The 18,990-nt window shown below is 29.5% G+C and overlaps 1 protein-coding gene across 1 annotated transcript; it reads right to left on the reverse strand.

Moving 5' to 3' along the window:
- Positions 1–5,313: 5,313 nt before the first annotated feature.
- Positions 5,314–16,682, reverse strand: LOC107436613 (retinol dehydrogenase 7). Its single transcript, XM_016048381.3, has 5 exons — positions 16,305–16,682; positions 12,004–12,216; positions 10,214–10,396; positions 9,934–10,066; positions 5,314–5,800 (listed from the first exon to the last, which is right to left on the reverse strand). The coding sequence occupies exons 1-5, from the start codon at positions 16,525–16,527 to the stop codon at positions 5,452–5,454; spliced, it is 1,101 nt and encodes a 366-aa protein (XP_015903867.2). The 5' UTR covers positions 16,528–16,682; the 3' UTR covers positions 5,314–5,451.
- Positions 16,683–18,990: the final 2,308 nt, after the last annotated feature.

Here is an 18,990-nt window from a genome sequence, read left to right on the forward strand (position 1 = left end):
GATAAATCTATGTAGTTTATGTTATTAATGATTTCAAGAAGCCAGGAAAAAGACAACACAAAAACCTTCTCACCTAGAGAAATTTTTTGAAATAAATTTTGAACCAGAAAATGGGTTCTTTATTCGTGCAACAAGACATGTTCATATAGGAGGGCATCTGATCAATCTATTAACATAAAATATTCATTGCTGGCTCTATCTATTTTGGTTATAAACCACTAAATAAAAGTAGCCAAGAAAATGACAGATTTTCTTGGGACAAACAAATTATTGGCAGAAAAAATTATATTAAACAAAGTTTGGGACATACATGTTTCTTTCTCTTTTTCTATTTTATATTTTTTTTTCTTAAATAAATATTTATTTTCTAAAATTATTTATTGTCAACTTCTTTAAATTATCCAGTATAATATTACCTTGCACACATCCATTTTCGGGCCCATCCTTGGTAACTAACAAATCAAACGCACTTCAGTAATGCAGCAAGAACGCACTTTAATACAAAACTTCTCTAGTTACGCTTTTAGCTCTACTAATCTGGCAATCTTGTTACGAAAATATTTTAAATCATTCTTAAAAAATTTCCCGTTCGTATAAGTTCAGTTGAATTCGCTACTCGCTTTATAGTTTTCATTTCATGTTTTATTCTGTTTTTTCTTTATGTTTTATTTTCTGTTTTTACGTGATTTTTCTACTTATTGTATTCTATTTTATTTGTTGTAATTTTTTTGTAAAATTTTTTAGTGCTTCTCACACTATTGTTTTGATATATTTTGCATTGGCGATATAGATGCAATATTAGAAAGCTGTCTTTTCTGAGAATATAATCGTGTGGGCTGATGAAAAGATTATATCTTTTATTTTCCGGATTTTTAAGAAAAATTTTGTTCTTTTTTTTTCTTCCGGTTTTTTGTTATTTTTAATTTTTATTATGATTTTTCTTTTTTTCCCCCTTTTTTCATTGTTCTGTAATTTTTCCCTGGTTTTTTCTACTTTTTGAATTTATAACTAATATATAAAGTTAAAAATATATAAACAGAAATTCTTTATTTAAGAAAATGAAGAGCTGGAAAACAGTATAATGAAAATATATAATTTCGTTATCAGCTCACACGATTATTTTCGCAAAAAGAAGTGCTTTCTAATATTGTATTAATATAGCCAAAGCAAAATATTTCAATACAATAGTGTTGGGAGCACCCTCAAAAACTGAAGAAACAAAAATAGAACACATTAAATAAAAATTTTTCAAAATAAAACATATTAAACAAAAAACTGAAAATAAAATGCCAGAAAAATACAGAATTAAACATAGAACATAATATATAAAGTGAGAACAGAATTCAAATTAAGTTACACGTTCCGGAATCTTTCATGAACTTTCTGAAGTATAAAATCTCATCGGTTAAATTTTATTTCAGCAAAATAATATTACTAAGAAACATATATTTATCTATTACACTGCAACGCGTAACTTTTGTGCAAGGCTCGGTATTTCGGAATTCTCCTTCGAAATTTTTCGCGATTCAAGGTTTTAGAAATTTATATGACGTTGCGGCTCAATTTATGAATTAGCGTAATAGAAACATAGCTATATTGAACTTTATTACGCGTAATCGCAAATTGTCAAACATACATATTTAAATGTGAAAACATTATGCTTTTAAACTATGCATAGATTTTAATTATTTTGATATTTCCTTGCAAACATTTAATTTTTCTTATTACGTTGTCACCCCACACTAACGTTAAAGATCCCACACTAACTCGCCTGCAGTCACACTTCTATTTAAACCAATTCTTAACGGGCCACGGGGTTTTCGGAACATATCAACTGAAATTCTTCAATAAACGAGCAAATTGTAAATTTTGTGGCAGAGTACAAGACATTGACCATCTCATAAAATTTTGTCCCAAATTCCAGACGATCCGTGGCAGAAAATGGGATCAATACACTCAACATCAACTTTATGCAGATATTGACTGCAGGGAGAAAATCATCGAAATTCTTAAATATACCCTGGATGATCTGCTTGCCCCTGCGAGTACACCTGACTAATTTTATCTGGTTTTATTTTGAAACTTTCGGCTTTTAGGTTTTCTGGTTTTAAATTTCTGTTTTTAGTATTTTACTTCGGCACTTACCGTTTCCATGACTTTTTTCTCCCGTTGAACTGGCATCTTCATTATACATAGGACATTCGAAATGAAATCTTGCTCTTGGTCAAATTCAGCACCCTCTGTCTTACCTGGTGTCATCTTTGAGTGTTATCCTCTCAGTGAAACTTTGGTTTACCTTAGAACATTTTTAATCTTAGAGGCACTTAGCCTTGAAAGGGAGAGACTTGAACTTTTAGTCGACTATTTTATTTATTCTACTAAGCTTATTTTAGTCTTATTTGTTTTTTAATGTGATTTTTCATATTTTACCATTTGATGTTTTACCTGACCTTACTTTTATATGTTTTTATCTGTATTTTTGACATTTTTATTGTCGGTTGATTTTATCCACTTTGATGTTTTAAGCACTTTTAATTTTTATTCTGTTTTATTTTTATTTTACTTTTTCGATTTTGGGATTTTTCCTATGTGTTTTAATCTTTTTAACTTTGTACTTTTACTTTTCTGTAATTTGGTAGTGTTTAGATCACGTGCAAACGGGTGAAACACTTATCCGCAAACTCCTTAGGGGGTAGGTCGGTTACTATTGGTCTTATTACGTTGTCATGTGCATTCCAAATAATTCCGTCATAAGGATGAGGGAGAAAGTTTTTTTTATAGTTTTTCTTTTAGATTTTATTTTCAATTGCGAAACTCTTTAAACGATAACTAGTCTAATAATCGAGTAAGCATAACATTCATTTTAGAGTAATCACAGCCCACATTTACACGGGTGGAAAAATCTCAAGAGCTATTCAAACTGCATAAATATATTTTCGTTAATGGTATTTCGGTTATGAGAATAAGAAACTGATTGATGAAATAGATTTTCTCTTCAAATACGCATAGGTTTTTTTCCGCATACATTGTGAATGACCCTATTGACCACGCCGGAAAAACCACGTGAGTTAAATTTTCGTTTGTTACATAACCCATTGTCTTTATAGACATTAACTACATGCTTCATAAATCAATTGTGGTGACATAAAAATATTCCTGACTTACATTATAAAAATAACTTGGATGTTGTATAACACGTGGAGATTCAAACGAAGAAACAAAGGTTTGTCGTATTATGATTTAAGAGAAAAGCATTTATTTATAAGCTATAAAACTATTAATACTGGGGATGGTGCGTTTGGCTCTTCGATAGTGTTCGTTGATAACGTACGTGAGAAAAAGCTAGTTAAATCTTCACTTATTGCATATCTTTTAGCTTAAAAAATGTAGCTACATGATTAATAAGTCAATTTCGGTGATGTAAAATTATTTATGGATTTTCGTTATACGAAAATTCAGGATGTCGACTCGCACGTGACTATTCCAGAAAATCAATAAGGGTTTACCATATTATGATTCTAGACAAAATCATTCTTTTTTTGTTATTAAACCATTTAAATTTTACATTAAACTATAAAATTTTATGTACGATTGTAAAATATTGACAACATTTGAACATTGAGAAACATCACTTGTAAGAATGTTGCAAATCCGCAAAACATCCCGAGTCAGGAATAATCTTATTGGGTCAGCATAGCATACCTAACATAGTATGATAGATTTTTATAATGGGCCAACATAGAATATCCAACAGAGCATGATGGATTTTTATGTTGGGCCAACATAGCAGAACCTAACATAGTGTGATGGATTTTTATACAGGGCCAACATAGGATACCCAACATAGTATGATAGATTCTTATAATGGGAGAACAAAAAAAATCCACCATGATCCAATATAATAATTTACTGGTTACCGTTATAATTTCCACCACAAACCATCATTTTGGGACCATCAAATCTGCCCAACATCCCAAATTAGGGATTGGCAACTTTTCATGTTGGGCTAACATAGCCTATCCAACAGAGTATGTGAGATTTTTAAAATGGCCCGACATAAGACGCCCAGCATAGAATAATGGATTTTTAGATTGGGCCAATATAGCATACCAAACCTAGTATGATAGATTTTTAGATTGGACCAACATAGCATTCCCTACATAATATGATGGACTTCTGTAATGGGCCAACATAATAATTGACATAATGATTTAGCATACCGACCAGAGTAAGATGGATTTTTATAATGGGTCAACAAAAAAATCCGTTATGTTCCAATATGATTAACTTGTCACCATTATAATTTTATATAAAAAAACATTATGTTTTTTGCTTGTACCATCAAGATTGTGCAACCCCTTCAAGATGTGGAAAAACACATGGAGATACAAACAAATAAACGAGGGCTTGTCACATTACAATTCAAGACAAAAGCAGGCTTACCACGTTATGATTTAAGAGAAAATCATTATGCTTTTATTAAACTATTTAAAATCTATATTAAACTATTTAAATTTTATATTAAACTATTTGAATTTCATATTAAACTATTTAAATTTTGTATTAAACTATTTAAATTTTATATTAAGCTATTTAAATTTTGTATTAAACTATTTAAATTTTATATTAAACTACAAAATTTTAAGCATGGTTGTAAGCCCTTGACAACATTTAAACATTGAAAAATAACATGTGTAAGATTGACTCTTTGATGTTTGATTTAAAAGATCGTTAAACATCATTTTCCATCATAAAATGATGGAAATTATTAGCCCAAACAATTACAACATAGCATGTTGGTTGACCATCATATCGTGAAATATCATCTTTCAACATGAAATGATGGAAGATTGTTGGCCCATCAAAATCCATTACGACATGATGGGATTTGTTGGATGTTGGTTACCATCAAATAGAGTTGGTCCGACATGAAGCCATCAAAATATCTTGATAGTCCCATTAAGAATTTTGTTTTGGGTATTTGATATTTATCCGTGAAAGTACTCAAAAGTACTATCCGTGAAAGTGCAAAATTGGAAAAAAATAAATACTAGAAATGAGAGTAGTTAGTTGCTAATAAGTTTACCGATTACCAGTGAGTTGGAAAAATCCATTCAAAGTCCATAGGAAGATAGGGGAGTGTGGTGCTATGACCGGGACGCTAATTTACAATCCAGAGGCCTTTAACGGCTAGCTTTCTTTTTTATTGGTTGTAGTTGGTCATGTTTTGGATTATTAATAAGAAAGAATTTTAGACCCATTGAGGTAGCTCTAAGCGTTGTTAGTAACCACACACAAAAAAAACAAAAAACAATACAACAAATTATTTATTTAAAAAAATGATACAGGTTTGTTTAGCTCCTTAGCACGATTATTTTCGATTTGATAAATCAAGACTTCGGTTGTGCTGAAGCTTATACCAGTTCTGGGATGTCTTAAAAAAAATTGACTTCACTTGGAGGCAGGTTTTAAATTTTCCCATAATGCAACATAGGGACATAATTTTATGAGAATATCTTGTACGACAAGAGGGAAATTTTTGAATATGAAAAAAATGCCTCTGAAAATAGCATTTCTACGAGGGCTGTAAACCTTTTCAGGATGCTCAAGTGTTACAGCTGACACCACAGCGTCAACTACAGTTTGAGTTTTGTCTGATGCGAAAGAAAAAAAGTAATATAGCATTTTCTCTAACTGCTTTATATATTTCTCTCCATAATCAGATTTTATCGATTCGTCCAGATTGTTGAGAGTTGTTTCCATGTATATATTCAGGTAATTGGTATCCGTTAATCCAGTTCTGTAATATAAGAGAGAAACAAAACAAATCAAAATCTGTAAAAAAATTGGCTTAAAAACATTATAATTTACCCTTTTGGGTTATACAAACTTCGGACTCTAAAAAGCTCTTAGAAAAACTATACATAATTTAAATTATTTTCCTGAAAGTAAAATGTGAAAAATACATAAATAAGCAAGGCATACCACAGAGATTGCACTGACGCTCATGAGCAGTAGAACAATGGCATTCGCAATTTTAATCGACATTTTCTCATTGTGAGTTCTTAAATTAACTTTTTTCAATTTATTTAAGAAATTTAAAATTGCTTGTTACATTTAAAAATTTGATCTCTAAATTACGATCCATCCTCCGTAAAAAGACAATTGACCCTTGGAAAATTCCTTTCAACGAGAAGATTTATTGGGCCATCGGTGAAATCTTTGGCGCGAAACATTCTCTAATACTACCATTGCCTCTTTGATCTTCTGATTTCGTTTTAAAAGTAGCCCTCATTTTAACTAATGAATTCATAACATGTTTTTTCTTACAATCGTCTTCTTACGGTGGACGAACAATCTGCAAATGCATGCTAAACGGGGAGTGTAGATCCTGATTGAACAGGTAATTTTCAAGAAATGAAATATGAATTTTTGGGATAGATGTATAAAGAAAAATCTAATTTTCAGTAAAATCTGGTTCATGTTTTGGCCTAGAACAGTAGGGAAAAATAAATAAAAAACAGTAGGGAAAGATAAATAAAAAATTGCTCAATCAGTAGTTAATCGGTACGGTCTTCGGAAAAGTCTGGCCCTTTGATTTTAAAAATGGAATACTTAGAAAACTCATTTTTTTTTTTTTTTTTTTTTTTTTTTTTTTTTTTTTTTTTTTTTTTTTTTTTTTTTTTTTTTTTTTTTTTTTNATCCGGTCGTTTAAGCCTCAAGTTAGAAGTTAAGTCTCTCTCTCTACTGGAGTGTTACTTTGATTGTCTTAAAACTTTACAAAAATATGAAACTTGTATTGTCAGTCGGCTTCTAGATTGTTGAGCGCTAAATGAAATTGTGACACTTTCGCTAGCGAAAAAGTAGCCGAAATGTTTATTAAAAGGTGAAGATTCCATCGTTACAAAAAAAGAAAATTAGATAATAAAAACTTTAAGAAAAACCTTTTGACTGGAGCTCTAAACTTGATCACGAGTTTCCAGTAATTCCGCTGAGACCACTTCATCAAATTGCAATTTGCATCTTCAGGGATGCTAAGACGATCTAGATCAGTGATTCTCAACCACTGTGCCGCGGCACTTTTGTGTGCCGCCAAATTCATAAAATGTGCCGCCAAATATTAGAAATGATACAGTAAAAATAATAATGTTTTTTTTTATTACGAATAAAGTTTAAATTGAAGAAAAGTGTATATATATAAAATATTGTATGTATATGCATAAACATTTTATAATTTTCCCTCGCTTTAAGCAAGCTAAATAGTAACTTTCAAACGGAAATAAAAGTTAATCATTAAAGTAAGCTTTGCAATTAATAGTTACAAAAACAAATTGACAAAGGATAACGAACAAAAAAATAAGCTAACAATTAATAATCAGCAAAAGAACTAGTTAACAATAAATCACAAAAAAATAACAGTTAATAGCTATAGAAAACAAGCTACCAATTAATAACTAGCAAAAAAAATAATTGTTACTAACTAATAAAAAATTAGTCGAAAGAAATAATTAATCCCTTAATAAACGTGCTTTTGTATTGGGTGTATAAATTAGTTCGGTCCGTTTTTAAAAAATAGCTCTGCTGTTATGAATGTTATATAGTGACAGCTGGTTTCAGTGGTTTCAGAGAGGTTAAACATCTGATAATAATATTGAGTTTATATCGCTTTGAGTTTCATACAAAATCATTGTTTTTTACTTTGTTGAATATGTCAAATTTTGTGGTAATGCAGCACCATTTGCGGGAGGTTTTATGTTTCTGCTTTAATTGGAAGAAAAGTGCAGCTGAAGCGCATCGAATGCTTGTAGAAGTTTATGTTGACAATGCTCCAACTGATAAATCATGTAAGGAATGGTTTCGACGTTTCAAGAATGGCTAATGGTGAATAAAGAATGGAAAATGGTGAATAGTTTTGTATACTATGAGCTGCTACAAACTGGTGATTCCATTACGGGTGATTGGTATAGGCTACAATTGATTCATTTGAGCTGTGCATTGCGAGAAAAAAGGGCGGAATACGAGTAAAGACATGACAAAGTTATTCTTCTGCGTAATAACGGTCAGCCCGATGTCTCAAAAGTCGTAAAAAACTATTTGGAAACGCTCAAGTGGGATATTTTACCGCACCCGATGTATTCTCTGGACATTGCTCCTTCTGATTACTGGTTGTTCCGACGGATACAGCATGATTTTGCGGGTCACCAGTTCACTTATTTCGCAGAAATCGAAAATTGGCTCCTAACTTGGATCGCCTCAAAAGACGAGACATTTTTTCGAGATGGAATTCGAAAATTGCCTGAGAGGTGGGGAAAAGTAGTAGCCAGCGATAGACAATACTTTGATTAATCTGTTCATTCATTTTGTTCTGAAATAAATGCATTTTTGACCACAAAAAAACGGACCGAACTAATTTGTACTCCCAATAGTACATATTTTTTTATTTCACATTCAAAATTTTTATCACAAACTATTCAACGCAGTGTATTATAGGTAAGTAAACAACTTTGAAACTAATTTTTTTCATTGTGTGCCGTAAAATTTCGAAATCATTTAAAGTGTGCCTCCCCCAGAAAATGGTTGAGAATCACTGATCTAGATATTTTAAAATTTTTGGAAGATTCAAAATATTTTTCTCTATAATCAGCTTTCGGTGATACATACTTTTTGTCAAAAAATGATGTAATTTACTTATTTCGTTTTTTATTTATTTTTTATCATTCATTGTTAACTTAATGTTAAACTTAAAAATTTTTCTTTAAGAATTTAAGTTTTTTTTACTTAAACGTTTTAAGAAATGAAAATTGTGCATTCAAATTTTACGAAATGTAATATCTAAAGAAATAATGGAAAATTTAAAATACGGAAATGTTACAGGTATTAGTTACTCTCAATTCAAAAAAATATTAAAAATTAATCAAAATATTAATATTTTGCTAAACTACACAAAAATAAAGTTGAATATATCTAGTTTTCATGTATTATAATTACAGTTTTGTTATCATACTTTAACTTGAAACAACAGCAGTTATAAAAACCCGAAGCGCTCTCTTGCGTTTTTTGTCTTTTCAAGGTAGAAGGAATTGTTATCAATAATAAGTAAAATTCTTAACAATAATAAAATTAGGAGTAATTAAAATTACAATATAAGAAATAAAATAATTTTATTATCGAGTTGCAAAAATAAAGAATTTTAAGGAAAAAAAAAGCATTTTTTTCATAGAACAATTTAATGAATTAGAAAATTTAAGTTTTTCTCAAATGGCAGGGATACTTTATGCTACTGCCATTCTGTAAAATCATGAAATTTATAATCGATGAATGCCACCTGACATAGTAAAAGTCATAGTAAACATAGTCATAGTTTAACCGATACTTTTTAATTATGTTTCACAAATTTTTATTTATATAATTAAATTCAATAACATTTAGATTTTATCGAATGTTATCATTTTTATTTTTTTTTCTGACCACTTTTGTGCTGAATATCGACTTCTTTTTGACAAATTAGCGAAAAATTTGTTGAACATTAAATCAGTATTTTAAACTATCTCTTTTTGAAAATTTATTGACCGGAAGGATAGATAAGAGTAAAAATGCATACCTGATTGAAATTGTCCGGCCCAGTGCATTTCAAGCAATTTTATTATCGAATTAATTAACTATAATATATTTTAAACTGGAATTTCAAACAATATTTTTTATTAGTTAGTGTTACATCTAAAATGTATCTGTTGAACCAAGATTACGGCGTTCTGTTTAATAAACCAGGATTTATTCTCTGCAAATTTGAAAACTAACTTAAAAACTAGCAAATTTTCTTAAGAATCCTGTTTATTTTAATTAAGTGTTACTATATACAAAAGTGTAAATATAATTACTATGGAACTGATTAAAAAATTAATTAATATATTCATAACATTTTTGCTGTCTTACTTATAAATCTCTGGCTCAATAGATATAACCGAAATTCCCCAAACATCCATTTCTTGTCTCAAGCACTCTGTGAAACCTACGGCACCAAATTTGCTAACTGTATACGCAGTCACGTGTGGCATTACAATTCTACCTGTGTAAAAAGATGCATAGATAAACAGATTATAGTATAGATATATATTTCCAAAATATATATGAAATAATACGACCTTCATATTCATTCGGATATTTTTAATTTCCAATTTTTATTTTTATTTTATAACATACAGAACTGGCTTACCAATAAGACTCGTGAAGTTAACTAGTCTTCCTTTTGATTGTCGCAGTAAAGGCAAAAATGCTTTGGTGACTCTTATATGACCATAAAGATTAACTTCCATATTGTCTTGAAAATCTTGCATAGGAGTTAGTTCAACGGAGAGTCCTTTAAGAATGCCTGCGTTGTTGACAACTGCCCATAACTCTGAAAAAAATTAATACTTCTCCGAAATTTAATATCTTGAGGCAAAGTCAGTTTAAATCATCACATATAATTACGATAAATTTTAATTTTATCATTTTCGCATACTGTAAAATATTTTTATAATGAACCTTTTTCATATTTTGATCACGAAATAGATTCAACAAGATATTTCTATGCCATATCCAAAGAGGTTATTTGAATCTTATTTCGTACCTTACTTGTAATTTTTCATCTTAATAAAAAATTCCGACGAACGGAGGCAAATCTAATTGTATTTTTATGCAACAAATCATTTAGAAAAGGCACAAAACCAGAGAGAAAATATTTTGAAATATTACGTAAGAGACAAAATCGTACCGAACTTTGTCCAATATATTAAACGCTGGGTTTCAAGATGTTAAAACGAGTACTTATGAAGTAATATATTTTGCTCATTTCATTATTAAAAATATGTACTAAACAAATGAAAAATGCATTAATTATTAAATGAAAATAAAAAAAATTAAATAGCACGGTGTAATACATTTAATCACAAATATGCGACCACTGAAAAGTAATAAATACGAGTTTGTACAAGTAGCTCAATTTGAATATTTCGGCACAATCGTAAATAATATTAGGGGGACCGGAAAGTAACGTTGTTTAGGCGCATTAAATATTCGTTAGTCTTAAAAACCATTTTTTTTTTCAATCCATTTCGATTCATTTTCGATCCGGCATTGAAAGATTGTTACTAACGAGGCGGAATAAATTATTGATTAAAAATAAAATCTTGATAACAAATATCAAATGCAACGAAACGACATTACTTTCCGGTCCCTTTAATAATAATGACATAAAAATTGAAATCAAAAATTGAATCAACATGGCTAACAATTGATATCATGGATTGAGAAATTAACAGTTTAAATCTATATACATAAGTGGTTAAACAGAAATATAGTTGTTCAGAAGAGGCACTGTTCGGAACAAAAAATGTTTTTTCAAAAATTTTATAAATAATTTAATTTAAAAATTAAAGAAACTTCAATTATGAATATCTTAGATCTAAATAACTGCAAATAATTGCAATTTAAAGTAAGCGGTGTTTGGCAGATTTCACCTTTAACGCATAAAAAGACACCGGTGTTTATTAATGTATTTCATAACCATAAATTACTTAAATGCTAAATATAATATTTTGCACTTGTTTTGACATAAATACTTAATAATAAAAAAAATTGGAAAAATATGTTCATAGAAATTTTCGTCAAAGGGTTAATCGGTTTAGCTTTTGGCGAAACCCTTTCTTGTCTACATGAAGAATTTTGTTTTATATAGTTGTGTTTATAATTATTCGGACCTTATTTTATCTTGATATATTTCTTAAGCTCTATTAAAAAATCTTCTTTTGGTACAAATATTGAGAATAATTATAAATTAAAGGATATTTTTTTCAACGTTAAGTGTGCAAAAACTTTTAAAAGTAAGTCATATCTTTTAAAAGTATTATTTCCTATAAAATGTCTTGAAATCGGGGGAAAAACCCCAACAGATATAATAATTTTCATTGTATTGTGCAACAGAAGAGTTGCCATACTGGTTTTATAACATTGCTGTTTTTATACCAGATGTTCCAAGGTTCTCTTTGACGAATTCTAACGCCATTTGAACACTTTCATCTTTTGTGATATCCATTCCTAAAACTTGCAAACGACTGGAACATTTATTCTTTAATTCTTCAACCCCTGGTCCAGTTGGAAATAGACAACTAGCAAACACGTGATAACCCAGAGAATCGAGGTGAATAGCTGTGGCATGACCGAATCCTCTATCACAACCTGAAATAAAAAACGAATGTAAGGAATAACGTATGGCGTATATCAAAGCACTTTAAGTTCTACTGCTTAAGTTATAAAATCATTGTAGAACGATTTTGTTTTAGATAATTCGACATTATCCACACTAAAAAACATCCAAAATTTATGCTGAAATAAACGCAGGCTCTTAATTTAAAATTATGCTTTTTTTCTGCTGTCACATACGCATTCTTTAGTCGAAAAGTTTTCATTGTTTTGTAAGTGCAATTTAGTTTCATTGATACTAAAATCAATTCTATCTATAGAAATGCGAGTTCAAATAAATAAATAAATAAATGTATAGTTTGACAATGGGAAATAAATGCTGATAATAAAGAAAAAGCTCCTACGGTGTGCATGACATTATCTGGGATGCTCATTCTTATCATCGAAACAGAATGTGACCAAAAGTTCCAAAATTGCTCAAAATTGGCAAAACAGACAATCATTCCAATACTTCATTACCTGCTGTACTACTTCCTGTATTATGTCCTCACCCACCTCTTGAGCCTTAGCTTGAGCATCGTAAATGCTATTGATTGAAAATGGCAAGCTCAGTCACCAATAATTGGTATGACTGTCAAAAATTGCGTACTCTACAATTCAGAAGTTTTTCAAATATTTTTAAATAAAATAATAAATATTTATTGAAAATAAATTTTTGATTGGTAGTCATTTTTGAATAATCAGACTTTATAAATGTGTGCAAAAATGTTTCAATTTATAGAAAAAAATTCTCTAGATAATGCGAAATACTTAAAAAAATAAAATTAACATTAAGGTGCCCAAACTTTGGATCTCGTAAATTTTTGGAATCATATTTCAAAGATTGCGGCTACTTTCTGTATGTTGAAAGTCAGAAATCCAAATTCATCGAAAAAAGGTATGTTTATTCAGAGAGAGAACGTTTTTGTGTCTGATTTGGTAATTTAAAATATAGTCTGTATTAATTAAATACCATATTTGAGCTCACCTTCTCGAACCAATAAGATTGAATCCTTGATCGTGAAGATACAATCATTAGATCAAAAGTTATTCAGGGAGTTATTCATTTTTCCGCATTGTATATAAAATATTCACTATTTATGCAATGTTCTTTTCCATTTAACTCATTTTCGGCGAAATGTGCATCAACGCGCCATTTCAATAAATATTTTTTTATAAGCACTTTGACGTACATTTTTCAATAATTTAATTTTTCTGCTATTTTTAAAGGTCTTAAAAACTTCTATAAAATATATGTATTTTAATTGGATTAAACATTTTCCATGGATAAATTTCCAAAATGCGCTAGTTTTTTTTAAATTTGAAACGTAACTTAAAATATCCTCATCTTCTGCATTAAATTCTAAGCTTATTTGAGGTCACCTCCTCAAACCATTAAAATCAGTGGTTCATAAATAGTGCTCCGTGGAAGAGTTAAAGGGTTTCCGCGAGCTAGTATTTTTTACAACCAGTGATAGGTTTAAAAATCTCAGATAATATTTAGTTCCAAAATATGAGTCATAATTTTTTTAAATCGCTTGCCTTTATGAAATTATTTCAAGTAAAATGTCAAAGGAATAGAAAAGGTATTTTTAAGAGAAAATATAATTCTTTTAATAACAATATATTGAATAAATTATGAAAAGAACAAACATTTGTAAAATATTATATTATTTCCCATTACGCTTTTGAAATCACAATAAAATAAATAGTACCTTTAATAAAGAAATATGTTTCACTAGTAGCAAATTTTAGATGTTTATAACTTTTATTTTAAGTTTTCACTTCAAATAAACAATAATTCATCTTATTTTAATCATTTTCAGCTCATGTAAATATACAAAAAACAATTTCATAACTAGCGCAATGACTGTGAATTCAACTGATGGAAATAAAACATAATACAGATAATTAATATTAAAACAATAAAAAATATACATACCTCTAATTGAATATTTAAAAATAAGCTTTTACAGATAATAACGTTCACAATTAGCTTAATAAACTTTATTAAAAAGTCGGGTTTCCGCCGAAAAAAATTTGATTATTTTACAGATCGTAGCCGAATGAGTTTTGAATCCTTGTAGTTGAAGATCGATTTAGACCAAATGTCCTTCAGAGCAATTCAATTTTTTAGACACTACGCAAAATGTACACGGAAAAAGATAATTGGGTGATTTTTAGGAAACATCACAATTCGGACCAAAAAATTTCTCCAAATTTAAAGTCTTCAAAATAATCTAAATTATTTTTGTATATTTATTTAGTTACATTTATTAATATCTTACAGACAGCAGTGTTTTTTATTGATATTTGCTCAAGAAAAAAATATAAAATAGAAATTCACCCAATTTTGAATGCCAGGAAAATGACATATTAGCTTAGAATTACATATAGACATATTAGCTTAATTACATATGACATATTAGCTTAGTCATTTTAAGCTAATAGTAAGTAATTCATCTTAAGCCTTTATGCTAGATGGAGCATGAATCATTTAAATTAATTCTTTTATCCACCGCAGAAGGAATCAAAAATGTTTTTGTTGCTGATAAATATGTACATAATAAAATTGTGTATAATAGTCAATCATTAAATAAATAAATAACTTTATTTACATTCGAACATATTACAATCATACATGAACTTGATATTAGGTAAATATTTGATTTCCCTCTTTACAATATACAGTTTAAAAAAATTCCTGGTAACACGTCAATGTCCTGGCTTTCATAAGCCAGGAAAATGACAAATTTGCCATTTTATAGCATTTAACTTTAATTTAACATTTTGGCCGGAGACGTTCACATTCCGCCAATTAAAACAGGATTTCTTAAAATAACTCAGATAAATCTATGTAGTTTAGGTTATTAAGGATTTCAAGAAGACAGGAAAATGACAACATAAAATCCTACTCCCTTTGAAAACATTTTTGAAATAGATTTTGAACCAAAAAGTTGGTTCGTTATTCATGCAACAACACATGATCATATAGGAGGGTATCTGATCAATCTATTAACGTAAGATATTGATAGCTGGAGCTATCTATTTAGGTTATAAATCACTATATGAAAGTAACCAGGAAAATGACAGATTTTCGTGTGACAAACTAAGTATTGACAGAAAAAATTATTTTAGGCGAAGTTTATGTAAATAATACCCTCTGCGAATATTTTAGAAATGCTTACAACGGTTAAGATAAAAAAAATAGACATTGAAAATTTTATGGGAAGTTTTGAAGCTAGTTATTATTGGAAACATTGTTTGGAACATGCCAGGAAAAAGACATTTTGAAGTTAAATTAAATTTCTTAACTATACAAAACAGTCAATGCTAGTACAAGGTTATTTTAAAATACTAACAGCAATGCTATATATTAAAATTTCTTAAAAAAAATTTCTTTTATATTTTATATAAAGTATTAGATCTTGGAGCAAGAGACTGTAAATTGTCATATTTCGTGAGAATCACACATCTAAGAAAAGCATGAACACTGTGTGGTGTTTTAACGGATGGAAATTGCAAAACAACGTACTTACATATTAAAATTGTTTTTCGAAGGCACTGCTGTTGCATGACGTGATGCTTTTTTTTAGAATAATAAGCTATTTTCATAACTGATAACTATTTTCATAACTCTTTGATTCTCATGACCGTTAGATTAAATTAGCCCATATTAAGCCTGCGTCCTCTATTATTATTCGGTGAGTCAATATAAAGAAAGGGAAGCTTTGAAAAAATCAAAAGTGTTTCTAGTCTAATTTTTTAATATTTAGAAACTTGCTGTAATGCTGCCTTATCCGTTCTCATAAAAATTTGCCAAGAACTTAATAAGGTAGGATTCTCATCTATGTGGAAAAATGCAACCAAATTAACAATTTTTGAAAAAGTTTAATAACTTTAAAAATATTTTTATTATTTGTCAGTTCTGAAGCCCAGATAAGTCTTTACAGCAAGATGGCATATGAAGTATGAAATTAAAGCTTTGCTTCTAGTGTGAGAGGCACTTGAACTGTGACTTTTTTTATTTCCCTTGGAGAAGGGGATTCAAAAAACCTTCTTAATGAATAAAATAATCTACTAACCTGTGATTAAGACGGCTTTTCCATCAGATTGAACTCGATCATTTAACCATTTTTTTTTCGTAAATTGAAAAGTAAAGCACCCTACCAATGCAGTCGTTGCTAAGGTAACAGCACAAGCTATGAAGTCTGTTAAAAAATGAGGAGCAATGTAAAAAAACGTACGCAAAGCTAAAAACACACCAAAGAAATGTGCCAACACAACAAGACAGTATTGAGAATTCATATTTCAATACAAAACTAATTTTTAGTAAATGTCAAAAGGAATTTTGTTTAAATTGTATGCATTGAAGCCGGTTATGGTGAGCGCTTCAACTCAGATGAAACAGTAAATAGAGAACTAAACTCGCCTACTAAAGTCAAAATCTTATCTAATATTGCGATAGAGAAGGGTCAAAGGTTTGTAGTATCATCAAGACTATCTCTTTTCAAGTGAATTTTTTGTTGTTGATGAATTGATGTTTAAAACAATTGAAAGTTATTTAAATATAAATCACTGCCTTGAACCGTGTCGTCTTTGTGAAAAGTTGCACAGAGAAAAAAAAAATATGTAGGGACATTTCTGGCAAAAAAGAAAACTATAATTCCAGTCAATAAAACTAAAATGCACGGTATTTAAAGAATTTATTTGGCAATTTTTCCTCTCACACGCAATGTTTTATCGAAAATTCTGGTTTTCAAAATTATATTTCGCATTACCACGCATTTGCTAAAAAATTTAAAACTGAAAAGTAAATTAAACCGAACAAACGGATTTTATGCCATGCTCTAAGATATCGTGATAAATATGCTAAATTTTACCGCATTTATCAAGTTTATCATATAATATNTTAATGTAATTAATTTATACGAAATTGTTGTTCAAACTCAAAATATGCTCTTTTAGTTTCAATTAGTCCTTTTAGCTACTATAAATTATAATATCATTGTGAAGAATAAGTTATAAAGATTTTAGAAATTTCTAAATTCTACATTAAATTTAAATGTTCTTGAAATAAGATATTTAAAATCCATACCTGTGAAAACTTTTTTAGGCTTTATCATTTTTATTTAATTAAGCCAAGGTACTGATTCAATTCAAAACTGAACACCATTACCTTAAATTGCTAACTTCGAATTTTTTGAAATTAAATTAAAAACTAAATGTATTATAATTATAATAAATTATGAATGACCTGCGGTGTCTCAGGATAAAGCGTGCACCTTTCAATGAGGTAACTGAGGCTCAAATCCCGGCGATGGCTGGTTAAGAAGAATTCTACTGCTGGTTCGCATTGACCATAGCTCTAACATCAAATATCCTTAGTTTTAGATGGATCATGGGTTAGAGCCCCCTTGAAGTCGAGTTAAAAGTGGGAAATTTTAAAAGTTTTCCTCTCCATGTACCGCAAATGGGTTCAGTTTTATCGAAATTCCTCTATGAAGGCTAGTTTGTCCAAATGCTTGATCTGGGAGTTCCCTTGTCTTCTGGGTGGGGTTTCAAATTACAAAGCTTCGGAGTTGAACATGGGGGGGGGGTAAACTCAAAACTTTGTCGGTTGTTCAACGACTGTAATTACATAAAATAAACCAGACATGAACTTATAATGAAATTCTGAAAGTTCCATTACTGTTCCTTCCGCTGAGTTTGCTACATTTGTATTTTTATTACAACAAAAATTTCGAAAATATTTTCATTCCTTAAGTAAGGGATTTCGAAAAGCAATCCAATTTATTTTCTACAGCGCCATCTGTCAGAATATATTTGAATTTTTAATAGAAACTCTGGAAAAAAATATTTATATCCTGTCACATGAATTTGTTGCAAGAGTTATTTTTTAAATCCTAACTGTTTTCCAGTCGTAACTTTTTAAAACCCGTGAGGCAAATTTAGGACACCCAGTTTCTGTTGAACACTGCGTATTTCATAATTTTCGATTTCAATAAACATTTCATCAACATGGAACAACATTTTAGGTCGTTAACATTACGTCCCATCATTTTAAAAATAACTTTTTTAACCCCACATTAGAAATCGAAGCTTTATGAACTGCTAAAATTAAAAGAATTTATTTAAATATAAAATCTATACATAATAATAAACGTGGCTGTGTATGTGTCTGTTTGTCTGTCTGTCTGTAATCACAATATATCACCCTAGAAGCCTCGCCCAGGCACGAAACTCGGCACATAATTGTGTTTTGACATAATGAAGAAGCATTTTTTTTCTTTTTCAAAAATTTGGATTAGTTTTTTAGTTATCAGTCATTTTGTAAGAAAATCTATGCTTTTTCGTCTTCAAAGAGCCATATTCAAAGAACTATTACAAAATGCATATACTTTTCTCCACTCTTATAAATGTATACTAATGCGAACCTTACAATTGAAATATTAATTTTCGACAACTTAAACCAATGATATACGAAAGGAATTAATAATTTAATTGTAAGGTTCGCATTAGTTTACATTTATCAAAGTGGAGAAAAGTTTAACTTTTGTATCAAAAATGTGGCAACATATTCGATACGTGAAAAGAACGCTTCGCTTTGATATATTTGTCGCTGTTCATAATTGGGTATACTATAGCGTACGTCACAGATCGTGTTATTCCTACTAAATTTAACTAGTAAACAGCATTTTCTGCGAACCTGATTTCTAGCAACAAGTAAAAGCATCAGACCAAGTGTCTTGTTATAAGTCGCTACTCGGC

This window comes from Parasteatoda tepidariorum, chromosome 5 (genome assembly GCF_043381705.1).
Source record: "Parasteatoda tepidariorum isolate YZ-2023 chromosome 5, CAS_Ptep_4.0, whole genome shotgun sequence".
Taxonomy (NCBI): domain Eukaryota; kingdom Metazoa; phylum Arthropoda; class Arachnida; order Araneae; family Theridiidae; genus Parasteatoda; species Parasteatoda tepidariorum.